The following is a 14,051-nucleotide window of genomic DNA, read 5'->3' on the forward strand; positions in this document are numbered from 1 at the left end:
AATGGTTTTAAATCTGTGCCTTCCCAGTCGTACACTATTCCATGCTCCCTGCATGATTTAGACAACCACAGGAAACTGACTTTCACGTGCTATAACTCTGCCCAGTACCTCCACAGGGTCCATGTGTAACTTATCTCATCCATGCTTAGTATACCCCTTACATTAGAAGATGTGAAAGGAGGCCTTAGAAATCAGCCTTGTAGCTGTTTATTTCTATTTCTGAAGAGAGGAACTCCTCATACATCTGTGTATAGGCATTTAAGAGACCAGTATAAAAGAGCCAGTGAGAAGATAATACTCATTTGTCAAGTCTGACAGATGCTGCATCAGATCCTGTTCTGAAAGTTTTCCTTGGGCCAAAAAGGCTAGACCCAATTTAGATAAGTTGTAATTTATGCAGAAACTGGCTAAAGAAAAGGCAGTTACCTCATCAGCATGTAGGTCATCACAGGTATTCTGAGGCTATAATTTTGCTTCAGAGGATAATAAAATAATTAAAGATAGCAATTCTGACCTTTGATAGCAAAACTGACCTTTGACTTTGATGGTCAACTGGGCACTGGAACAGTCCACAGAAAGTACAGCTTTAATAATTTCTTTCTAGGAAGAGGTCTGTGCCACCAGGATCCCCTAAAACACCAGCATCACCTAAAACACCTGGACTGTTAGAGGTATTTTGGTTACATACATCATTTCACTCAGTCATATCAGTTAAAAAGAGTGCCCTGGTTAAGTTCTGGGAAATTGTTGGAACATGCCATAAGCAGTATTTTAGATTTTGAATTTTATGTATATTATAGCATAAAACAATGCCTTAATATTTAAAATAATAATTATGTTTTAATGAAAGCTGAAATATCAAGACCTAGGTATTGAAACTAATGTAACTGTAAACAGGAACTGAAACATGCCTCAATAAACCCTAGGAGAAAGCTGGGAACAAATGAGGTATATAAATTAGCTGTGAAAGTGAAGTGGACTGCCTACACAGCGTTACACCTCTTATTACGTGCTGAAGGGCCACGAAGTACACCATGACCATATATTTGAAAACTCTCATGACTCACAGAACAGGCTGATGAACAACAGTACCCTCGTTCATCAACACACAGTGCTGACCAGAAATCTACCCAGTAAGGGATTCCATTGTGGGGAGCAATTTAACATCCCCTATATTCTTTTAATTAACTACCTAACTATAAGAATGTGACTGCTATGTTTATAATACATTGGTGCAGGAGGCACTCTATATTTCTTTAAAGGAAAGTTCGCACATTTGTCATTTCCCATCCCACTTGTTTTGCAACCAAAGAAGACTGGAATGCTGTGTTACAGGCATCCCCATTAATTTGACTTACCTTTTTGATTGTGAATTATATTGGGTAGTAGTTGTTAGTAATAACAAAGTTCATACTGTAAATAAGTGAGATTGCTTTTCTAATTTCCATATAAATGTCTAATAGAACTAAAAGTTGAAATGACATTATTAATTACATGTTAATTACATTACAAATTGAGCATTGGGTTGTAAGTGGCCATTAGATAATACCTATAACATTATAGACTGAAGACAGTAAATAATAAGCTGCTTTGCTGCTTTTAGAGAAACAATGTGAACCTTCTGTGCTTCAAAAACCTTAGAAAAATCCTCCTAGGATAGAAATATGCTTTGTTCAGTGGCTACTCTACAGCCAGATTCTGTCAGCATCAGCCTGTGTTTTACCCAGTCCTRTGACCATAGAATAGTTCAATTAGATTTATGGCTGCGGTATGATGGTAACTGTTCGGCATACTCAGCAAGTCTTCAGGCGCCATGCTGAATATACCCCTCTTTTCCCAATATAGAAAAAAGAACAGGGAAGAAGCAGCAGCAGAGAGGAGCATAGCAAATAAATTAATTTTGAGATATCTCCTGTCAGTTAAAACTGCTCTAAAATGCCCTCTGGCAGAGCTGTGTTTTCTTTGAAGTGAGCTGATGTCTCATTTGACACAAATTGGCACCTGTGGCTTTTTACTCATATCATGGTCAGCTTAGTATTTTGTTCTGGTTTTTTTCTGGTGAAAATTTTTATAAGGCCTGAGGAAAATGGAGGTGTTCCAGTGATGATATTAAGAATGAAATATTATTTTGCTAAATGTAAGAGACATACAAACAATATTTTCTTACATATTCATTGGAACTTAGTTTCCATTTTGTCTTTCAGTCCCACCCATTTTGGAGTTTTTTTTTCTACTTAAATATTTATAGTATCTACAGCTACTGAAGTCAGAATGGTGTTGACTTGGTTTGTTACAGAGTATTTTTGCAGTGTCATACCATCTATTTTCTATGTAACACTTCAGAATAATGATAAATCAGTTGGAAAGCAATCAAGGCAGTAGATTAATCTCTTTTGAAACCTGCGATTCACTTCATGGATTTTCCCTTCTAATATAGACTTGACTACAAAATCTCCTTGGCAAAACATAATGAACAAAAGGAAGAATCTAGACTTCTAATTATTCAAATCATTCCAGAATGAAAATCTGTAACTTTTAGGAAACCCTTTAAAAACAGCCAATGTATGCTACACATTGATCTTCATGTGAAAAATTTTCCAGGGCAGGGATTTATTACAAAGACAAAGCTAGAATCTGTCAACAGGAAGTTCTTTAACAATGAGGTATGAACAGTGATCTGAATTTCTCATGGTTCTGAAACTTGCATTTTGCCAGTTAATGTGCGTTGGCTCAGTTAATGAAAGTTACCATAGCCAATTCTGTAGCTGAACTGTCTGAGTGGATTCTTTGGAGGCAGTGGTGTGAACAGAGCACTACTGAAAGCCAGCAGTTCTTGACTGGCATGGGGGCTGTCTGAAAATCTTGCCAGTCACGGTCGATCTAAGTAGCTCCAGGGCTACTCCACTTTATGCTGAGCACTAATTGCCTCCTGGCAGCCTCAGCAGCCAAACAACGCATACAGTCTTCTTGCAAACATTGCCCATCTCAGGCCCTGTTCTGAACACACCCAGGCCAGCCCTAATGATGAGAACCTGCGTACACCAGAAAGCAAGATATTGTGTCTTTCACTTCAAAAAGTAAGCAACTAGATTAAATGGGTATCTGGTTTGAACCGGTGATACAAAATAACAAGCTGTCTGGAACAGGGACCACATCTTACAGAGCATTTACATGGCTTCTACAACTCTTCATCTGCTTTTGACTCTGGGTAATAGTATAAAATAATATTTCTCTTGAATAGAATAACAATTAGAAAGGAATCATGTAAATTTTAACCTTTACTATTTCTAGCCAAAAGTACTGCTTTTGCACTTCCATAGCATCTGCTATTTGAGAATATCCATCAGCTAAGTCTCACAGTACATGGGTGAATGTTACAATCCATTAATGAATGCAAAGTTAAGGCACAAAAGTGATTTATACAATAATGAATATTAATGACTATGCATTTCAATATCATCACATTCCATGTACTTAAAACTCTGTTTAAGAAATGAACTAATGAAGGAAATAACTTGTATTTCTAGTATTAAATTTTTCTGAGGAATGAAGCTGAATATTCATTTAAGGGGTTACTGTTCAGATTACAGCAATCAGTGGATATCACTTTTAGTATGAAAATGTTATTCATGCATATTACAGTTCCAGACATATTATTCCTTCCTGCAAGCATTTCAATCTCCCAGTCTTTATGCAAAAGAGTGGCCCTTGGGCTCTGTTCAGGATGTAAATTAAGTTCTTGTTTAGACTAAATCTGATTGCCCTGTATGGTTATACCTGATTGGACACCATCATTGTTCAGTGAGAGTGGAAGCTGAAAATGGCAAACACAACACAGTCCCCTTAAAATGGGGCCAAAAAGCATTAGTTTCTAAATGACAAATCTAACTTCGGAACTGAATTCTTATTTTATCACCTGGAATTTTCAGTTAAACATAGAAGGTATCCTTCTCAGTAGTTACTACCGCCACTTTTAAAACTCCTAATAAAATTGAGAATTGTATTTTATTTCAAATTATTTTGAGATGTACAGATCCCTATTAATCACACATACAGGTGCTACAATGACTTCAAACTAACCTTTAGTTAGTCTGCCTTTCAATTCCCATTTGACACTTCCTCCTTCTCCCAATTCTGTTAAAATTAATGCTTCAGTGCAGAAGTTCAGTGAATAGCAAAAAACCCAAAATATTCTCAGCACATAACCATTCCTCATGTCAATACAAACCATCTAAAATTATTGAATAATACCAAGATACTGTTGCTTTATTATGCTTTTACAGAGGAGGTGGATTAAAAAGGCATGTGCTGACACTACTAAATACGAAATAATGCTTGTTCCTTCTGACAGGATTAGCTAAATACCTAAATGATAAGCATGCTCTTCTGCATTTCTCCTATACTCAGAAAACGTGCACAGAGAAGTCACTCTTTGATCTATTTCAGTAGCTTCAGCCACTGTAGCAGACCTTTGTATACATAAAAAATTTATTTTCAGTAGTCTGTGGGAGCTCCTAATTCTTGCTTTGATGCATAAAGGATTTGTGATCAATAATATCTAAAAGCAGCTGGCATTATTACAGCTGCTCTGAGTCAAGAAAAAAATATCAAAATTAATGCAACACTAGCAAAAATGATATGGCCGTTGACTGTTCGGAAAATATAATTATCTTAGTAAGTGTATGTAGTTTTGGTAATGAGACTCAAAATTTCAGATGGATTATTTTTAATAATGTCATTTCATAACGGCTCTATTAGATATTTTAAATGAGAGCTCCATACTTACCTAATAGATAAAAGCCTCCTTCAATAGGCTTTAAATGAAGGGGCGCAACAGTCCATGTAGGATCTTAATGAAGACAATGGGACTCCATAAAGGCAACAAATTTTACCTACAAACAGCTCAGAGTAGAGTCCTAATATGATCCATCTTAGGCTGATTATATTGTTTTTGGGTGACCAACACAAAGAATACAGGTTCAGAAAAGCTGGATTCTTTCCAACTGTCAAGAGGGTTTTACAGCTGTCATTTTGTTACTAAAATGTTCCTGTTTGCATCTCCACAGTCAGCACAAGGACTGGATCCAATGGAAGACTTGAATAGAGATCTGAAGTAATTTCACAACCACTGTGAGTTGACTGAAGTGCAATCCTAACTTCCAATTCAGATGCCCATATCTTCCCTTACACCAACAGTAGCATTCAGATACCTGCACGATGAAGCACATGAACTCAACTGCAAGCTACCATTCTTTTCCTTGGATTAGTTCTAGTAGTGGTTAAATTTCTTGATCTGTTTCAGCCGGCAAACACAGAAATGTCTGTGTTAATACAAGTGAAGAGCTCAGAAAAGATGAAACTGCTTCTTTTGATTGACCTCTATCCACTTAAAGCATATGTGAAACTGCACCTTAGGGACCTTATGCATAGGTTGTCAAAAGGTATGACTATCAATCAGTTCACTGGGGTTCTGATCTCCGCCGTTAAAACTATTTTTGTATTTTATCCAATCATTCTTTTAAGTTTTACACTGAAACTATTTAATAAAGCATGCACCCACATTGTGGTCAAAGCTTATGTGCTATAAGAGATGATTTAAAGTAAAGTCCTGGAGAATTACAACACATACCCACAATGGTTTATTTCAATAATTTACTTTTCCTAAATAAATATGGCATTTGAAAACTTTAAAAAATATATACACTTATTTTTACAGTATTGATACAGTAAATAACATTCACAAATAGTATTCTCTTAGAAATACTGGTTATTACCTCAGAAAACATTATTAATTAATGGTTTTATTTACTAAGTCTTTAATAATACAATTCAGTGATTGACAAAATCATCATTGTATGAAACAATGTAATCCATTACTATATAATTAAAATTTATTTCATTTTGCAAAGGAATTATTACAATTTATTAATACAGACAAACCTCTTTTTTTTCCCAGCTGAAAAAGCCTATAAATAAATCATGTCAATGTTTAGATATGAAAAACAGGCCAATGGCTACTGAGCTGACATTTCCAAAACCAGAACCTTCCCTACAACATGGCTTTGGGGAAAGATGCTTTGTTTGACAACATACAACATTCTTTTTAACAGAATCTTCTTAGTAGGCACTGTATCAAAAGATCAATCCATTTAACTGTATAAAATGGAACTTTTAAAGGACAGATATAGGGCATATAATTTTAAGATTGTTTTAAATCAACCTTTATGCGGTTGATGTTGCATCCCTTGAGGCTAGAAAATCCCCCTCCATCAACTTGCTTTGAGTACCTTAAAGAATCTGGTRAGAACACCAAATCTGTTCAAAGTAAATAAACAGTAGAAATCACTGCTTATTACTACTAATATTCTTCTCCTCTACACAGCCAAGCATTAGTTTCCTTCTTCATCAAGATTTTAAATGACTGGCAATGCATCTACTTTATTGCTCTACAACTAAAAATCTTTACCAGAGGTTAGAGGAACTCTTGTCCAAGGGGGACACGTTTCTTCCAAAGGAAACAAAATTATTTAAGAAGATTCTATTGCCTTAGTCATTTATATGAAATCATATCTTAAATCTTAATAATGGGATTTAATCACATTGAAAGAAAGACAATACTAAATCAGACTGAATCTACGCACAGTCACAAATCATACTTATTCCTTCAGCAGTAACGTAGTTACACGATCATGTTATATTAGTGTGGATAAGTACTGTTGCAGAACATCTATGCTGCAAAATGAGGCATTTTTGTCTTTTATATACTTGTAYGGTTGGTGAAAATTACATTCTCTGACCAAACTTCAGGCACAACATATTGGATCATGTTTTTTATGAGCTTTGACTTTGTGGTAAAATGTGACGGTTGAGATTCATTCAATTTAATGTAAATAAAGGATAGCTTTTGATAGTTTTCTCAGTTGTGTTTTGGGTTGGAAAAAATTGAGATATTCTTGGAATAAAAGGTAATGTAAATAGTGGTTATAAATTAAGAACAATAGCAATTTTCATTTACATAGTCTAACAGATCAAAGTAATTATTGCATTAGACATTCAGATTCTGAACATCACTATAGATAACAAGTGAACAGGCCTAGATACAGTACTATAATCTTCATGGAGCTGTGATCACTAATTTCCAATATTTTTCTTTTTCCAGCGAAGCCACCTCAGAGCTCTCTCCAGTGCTACTTGTCCCATGAGGAACGTGATAGTAAAATTACGTTTATACCAATCTCTAGGATTCCAAAGACAGGAGAATAACAAATGCACAAAACAAGAACAGGAGAAAGGCACATGATTATATTAAAATATCCTTTGGCATTGACAAATGACAATTCAGTGATGACATGAATTTTCCATTCTCTGTAGCAACACTTTTTCTGCCTAATTAGAACTAAATAACCCATGAAAATGTCTATTTTTTCTATTATGTAGCTGGCTAGACAGAATCTGTGGATTAGTCATGTAATGTGAAATATCCACATCCACAAACAAATTACATGCAGAATATATGGCTACAACCATTCAGAGCTTAACTGTAAAAATTAAAAAAAGAATAAGTAATATTATGATCAATTATATTTGAATTTAGGTAAGCTAAAATAACCATACCCAAATCACATGTTTCAGAAGTAAAGGTGGTTACAAAACTGTCTGGTGTACAGTGCTGTGCTATGGGTTAGATTTGCTTGTGTGTGTATGAAGATGCATGTGTTGGAAAGGACATGGCTGGCTACCCATAAAGTGGAGAAAATAAAATAAAATCACACTTCAAAGACTAACTTATATAACCAGCTATGGCAAACATTAGGTTCCTAATTCAGTATGTTTTGAAGATGATGCCCTTAATATTTCCAAAGTTAGAGTCTTCATATCTTTAAATAGTTTTAATGAAGCATACGTGACTTTTGGAATCAAATCAAGATACAGATAAGATAATCTGTATCAGTCTTTCACCTCTGGAGGGCCTATTTCAATCATGTCCTTCTGGTTTCCAATAAGCACCTCTCCTCCATTTTGTAAAGTGTTGCACAAGAAGCAATAGAATATGCTTATTGTAGAGCTAGCAGGGAGTGTTAGGTCTGCTAGCCAATCTCAATGGGAAACCTTTCATGTATAGATCTAATACAAACCCAAGATATAAGCCTCTCATAAGGACAGGACCCAGAACCATGTTGACAAGCAGCGCTGAGCTACCCACCAAAAAGTCATGTTAAATCAAAATATCATGCTAACATTGCAACGGTTCCTTTCCCATTTCTTGTCTCATTTCTTATTTTCTTCTTGAACTTTTATTCTGGTTTTCTAACCAGTGTTTCCAGTCTAAGTACTCTGAAACATATATTCAGGGAGTCTGTGCAGAGTCATTGTCTCAATTTAACTAAACTTTAGAAATTTCAACACTTCCACAGCCACAGTTTTCAGGCCAGCCGGCAACACTGGGGAAGAGCATATAGATAAATACATAAACAAAAAAATTTTTTTTTAAATATGACTCCTCAAAAGTCAGAATGCCTACAATAAGCTCCACTGTTTTCAAGGCTGTGTCATTACACTTTATAACTACAATGATGCAACTGGCACTGCCTGAATTTATAACAAGGCAGCAACAAGGGGGTGGGGGGCATGTTTAGAAATAGAGCCTGAACTCTTACCAAGAAGATGGGACATTAGCCAGAGTTCACCACAGCAATGGCCTCTGATGGCCAGTTCTGAGATAGAACTGTTTGCTTTCTCAGTCATCAGTTCATGTAATGTAGCCAATTTGAACAAGCATATTCTTATTAAAAACAACTTTTTATTTTCAGTGTTTTCATGCTGTTGCTTAGGTTTTGGGGTTTGCTATGAGCAAGAAAAATTGTGTGCATTTTTGTTTTAAATATTTCCATTACAGTAATTTTTTTTAATAGTARATATTGTTACAGTAAATGTAGAATACGCACAAATAACTCTAAACCACAATTTGTTGTACATAAATTAGAATGGTAGTAGAATTACTGCTAATGTTACAACATCAGAACCCAAGAACACTTAATACCTTTGAGCCCAATACTCTTTCAATCCAACACAGAGAAGACACTGAGGTTGTGGTTTCATGTTCAGTGGGCAGCGTTGCTTAAACTGGATGAAGTATTATCCTTCCCCAGCTTCCCATTCTTTCCTCATTTCTAGCCCTCCAACAACTGTGCACAGCTGTTTGCTGGGCAATGTGTTTGCAAGCTTTTTTTCAGCTTTTTCAGATCCCCAATGCAGTTTTTCAAGTTGTTGTACAAACAGCTACACTGAAATAATGTAGCAAACACTGTGAAGAGGGAGGGTGGGTGTGAGATTACCCCACTGAAGCCGAAGTGGTCAGAGGCTCATTTGACTCAGGCTTCACCACACACAAACCACCTGCAACCTCAAAGTTAATCAGTTTCATTTTTGCTATGAGCTTGCAAAATAATAAAAACAAAAATAAGCAGAAATACTAAATATTACTCTCATGAAACAATTTTATATTGAGAAGAACCACATTTACTACTAGTYCTCATCTGATGCATTTAAAAACAGTCAACTAGAATCTGGTCATTTTGAAATCTCAATTGTTTTACTCACATATTCATCAGTTTCAATTAGCAGCATGAAAAGACTTGTACCATAAAAGAAAAAACTGTGCCTGATTTTGTCTCACTGAAGTCTCTGGAAAGAATGATGTCAGCTCTACCTTTCCACAAAATCAAACATACACAGAAGAACTCAGATCATAATCCATAAGTTTYTGTCAAATGCTAATAGCATTTTTTCAAATCTTTCTGCAAATTCTAAAATGATAGCTTTAGATGCTATTTTAACAATTATGGCAAAAAACATTCAATTTTTCTATTTGATCTTATACCCTTCACTTAGGCAATAATATAATATTCAACAAGAAAACCATCTACATACCTGTTATAATGCATATGCTTTCTAAAATTTTTACTTAAGAAATCCTTGTAGAAGTCAGCCATTTCTTCTGCATTCAGTGTTGCCTTTTGACCTGAAAATAAGTTTTAGCATAACATTGTCAAGATAGCTTTCTTGAGTCTGAACCCAGTGTTTTAATAGCAAGAGCTAGGTCTGGTTCCTTGTTCCTACAGACTTCCTGTGTAACCTTGAAGAAGTTAATATCGTTCCATCTCCCAATTTTTTTTAATCTATCTAAGGAGCACAGCAGATTAAAAAYGCTGATCATCTTGAAACTTGCATGACAACCCTTAAGCCAGTTTTTGCTTCTGAAGGTGGCAATGTTTATCAGGTCTTTGATTATTTCGGGAGCTAGTGGCCCCCTATGAAAGAAAAGTGAAGTGATCTAGGAGTATCTACACTTTGAATAAAATTCATCTCTCATAGGGATGAAGTCTAAATAGCATCATGAGAGCACTCAGAGTAACGTGAATTCCCTCCCAAGGAAGTCAATAAATGTAGAAAGAATACCATCCATGACCGACAAGACATTTCAAAGTCTGAGACTGGACAGTACAATTCTTTCTGTTGCTTTTGGTAGATTTCAAGTAACTCATATCAGAGGGTATATGCTTCAAGTTGTCTAATTTATTAACAACAGCGTAGACAATTCTCTTGTGGAAAAGCAAGTTCAAGAGAGGACCTGAAAACATATGCGTGAATTAAAAAGAAAAAAAAAACCCACAAACATGCCACCCATATATAAAGCAGAACATAAGAGAAGATGGATTCTCTCCACAGATCATGAAGGAAGAACTGTGGCGACAGCATAGAAGAAGCAGCCAGAGAACCAGATGATATTCTGACCTCTGTCAGATAATTCCTATACCAACTTTCTGRCTCTTTTGATATTTCCAAAATGAGAATCAAATCTGAATGTCCCAAGGGACAGGGATATGATAAGGGAGACAGAATTGAGAGATTCAACTTGTTAGTGTTCCAAAATGCATTTTAAAGCTCCTGAGATTTATCATCAGAATGTAAATTATTGATCACGACTATCTGTCAATATTTACAAATCTGAAATATTACAATGGATTAACTTTCCATGAGGTAAACTTATCATAAGACTATTTGAAGGCTGCCTGCTTAACAGCTATAGTTAATTTGCTTCTTTATTCTGGTATCAGCAAAACCAACCGAGTCTTCATGTATATACAAGAAATAACCATTGTTCCAACTGTACATACATATAGGTTATTACTGAGAGAGATATACACACACACACGTGTCTTGTGACTTCAGTGAAAATTTCCAAACCAGTAGACTGTGGATAGCATTAATTTTGCTCCAGCGTCACCCATCATTAGGGCCATTTGGTAGAACAAAACCAATTACTCCAACATGTGCACTGAATGTGATTTTATTTTTAAGGAAAGTACAAATTTACTATTTTTTCTTTTGCTTCTAGGATATAAAAACTTAAAAAAACAAAACACCAATATAAAATAACCTTTTCCTTAACACATAATTAAAATGCTTTCTCAACTACAAACTGATCACTGGGATACAAATAAAAGTGAAACATAATGGTCTGTGATATACTGAACATCAGAGCAGGTGTTCTGTTAAACAGATCTTTATTCTACGAACAAAATGTTCAAGCTCATACTACAATGGCCAACTCACTGTATTATGAAGGCATCTTGTTTTCAGTTTCACATAATGAATTCGAGAGGCAACCATTTTACAGCAACTATCCTCAGGCAAAGAAGGTCAGAGAGCAGCAGCTGCTGTCTCCTCCGAAGCTGTCTCATTCTGCTTCAAGGAGAAATACTGTGTTTGTTGTACATATTATGGACCTGAGGCTGAAGAGTGTGAATCTACCCACCCAACCATAATACCTACTTGGGCCAAACAGTGCATGTTTAGCTCAGCTAGCTCACTGGGGTGATGAGGTGTGAAAGYAAAAAACAAACAAAGACCTTCCCCCTTAGACTACAGGATGCTGAAAGTATCGCTAGGATTTCAGCACATTCCCTCCAGTGGAGGGCGTGGGGGGAACCATGCAGAAGATCTGACCTGCACAGCTTTGAAGAGCTCCCCTTCTTCTCTGTTAGGCTCTTGAAAACACTTCCAAATCCTGCTCTGAAGAACTACTTGTGACAGAACACAAGCAGCATAAACTAGCAAAAATCAAAGTTAAACAGAATTCAGAATGCATCCTAAACTATAAAAAAGACATCACTGACCTGTTTCATCTCTCATTTTCAGACCCTTGGCTTTCAGTCTTGAATAAATAAATTCTTCTTTTTCCTAAAATATGTTTTTTCCACATTAGAACTCAATGTACTCAGTCCTTGAAGTTAACCATTGTTTTTAATCATATGCCAGCTTAGTGCTTAATACTCTTCAAAATACACACAGTACTCATTATTCTCGGAGATGTTAATAAAACATTTTCCTGAAACCAATGACTTAATTACACTGATAATTTTGTTGCTTAGATGTTAACTGTGCATCAGTTAATTCATACAAGTGTTCTACTGAAACATATGCAACTTATCTGTAAAAGTAAAGTTACAGCCAAGCTTCAGTATTGTTTTGCAGGATCCAAATCCTGCAAAGTTTTACAAAAGACAAATTATGAAGACTTGCTGTGTTATGTATCTTAGAATTTGAGTATACAGAAAAATATGCAATCTTTAAAAACTGAAGTTACTTAGATGGAAAAAGAATAATTATTTACATTTTGATTTTTCAAATTCAAAAAGCAGTTCTATGCAATTAAAAAACAAACAAACAAACAAACTTCATTTACTCTGAGACCTCTGTAAGTTTTGGGAGGCTATGATGATCGAAGACCATCACAAGTGATGGTGTATTACTGAATTGTTGTTAGTCTTCCAACAGAATTCAGTGTGTCCTTACCAATGGTACAATCTATTTAAAAGAAAGACCAAGACTGAAAGTGTCCCCACTTTTAGCCTTGGTAGGGGTACACCGCCAGTGCAACAGGACACATCCCTCATTTACCCTTGGTGATCTTGCTTATACTTCTCTCACTTATGACAAACAAAAAAAGCTGCAGAATCATTTTCAAGAGCAGCTCTAGTCACATATTATAGTCTTGCGTGTACAGGTGGTTACAACTTTATATTTCCAGTGCGAGATAGAAAAACAAAAAGCAAATATCCTTTTATACACTTAGCAGCAGTAAAATACACAAGCTCTTTAGTTTTGTAGGTCATTCTAAACAAATTAACATTGAGACTAAAGTTAATGACAAAAAGGAACTTCCCCAAAGATACTGAGCCTGTTAAAATAAGCTATAGTGTCAATTAAAAGCAAGAAATAAGTAACTGCAAGCAGAATTTAATGCCAGTTTATGAAGACAAAAATCATAATTTTGTGAACTTGGCTATTTGGGATAGCCACATAAAGCGGGAAGCATAGCTCAAGGTCATCCTACTGCGCAGTCACCAAATCCTTTTAACGGAGAGCGCGAACACCTTTGGTTGCAACAGCCAGCACTGCAAACTCCCGGAGAGACTCAGCACCGCCAGGCGGCTCGGCGCTTCCCCTGCCCGCTCACCTGCTGGAACGAGGCATTCTGACGGGCCCAGAACTGCTGGTTCCACGCCTGGGTCTCCTGCCTGAGCTCCCTAAGGCGCCGCTCCAGCAGCGACTCATTTGGGGGAACGTAGAAGACCACGGGCCGGAGATTCGAGGATTTGTCGGGTGGGCCAATCCAGTCGTTACGAGAGTGCGCGGGAGGGCAGAAGCCCGAGCCCTTCAAAATACACAGAGAATGGCTGTTACCACCTTAACACGCTGCCTGCGGAACAGTCCGATGTGAAACCAATTCTACGACTCCGGGCAACTGGGTATAACCTTAAAACACACAGCAAGGTCACAAGTCACGCAGATTCATTTCCGTTGACTGAAAACTGTCACGCGTTCGCGATTCACTTACGTTTAGAGACGAATTACCCTTAATTCAGACAGCCTTAAGCCCCCCGACAGACGTGAATCATGGTAAATAATAACAAAACGAATCGCTTTTGTGCCTTGTTTACATTACTGATGTTCCAGCGTCAGGGGGCTCCGCCCCGCGGCCCCAG

General features: G+C 36.5%; 1 protein-coding gene across 1 annotated transcript; it reads right to left on the minus strand.

The window, feature by feature from the left end:
* Positions 1-5,796: 5,796 nt before the first annotated feature.
* APOPT1 (apoptogenic 1, mitochondrial) lies at positions 5,797-13,861 on the minus strand. The gene is made up of 5 exons (XM_026079443.1): positions 13,852-13,861; positions 13,523-13,752; positions 12,180-12,243; positions 9,931-10,021; positions 5,797-7,237 (listed from the first exon to the last, which is right to left on the minus strand). The coding sequence occupies exons 1-5, from the start codon at positions 13,859-13,861 to the stop codon at positions 7,132-7,134; spliced, it is 501 nt and encodes a 166-aa protein (XP_025935228.1). The 3' UTR covers positions 5,797-7,131.
* Between the last annotated feature and the right edge of the window lie 190 nt (positions 13,862-14,051).

The sequence above is a fragment of the Apteryx rowi genome, unplaced genomic scaffold (assembly GCF_003343035.1).
Source record: "Apteryx rowi isolate R43461 unplaced genomic scaffold, aptRow1 scaffold_5, whole genome shotgun sequence".
Lineage (NCBI taxonomy): Eukaryota > Metazoa > Chordata > Aves > Apterygiformes > Apterygidae > Apteryx > Apteryx rowi.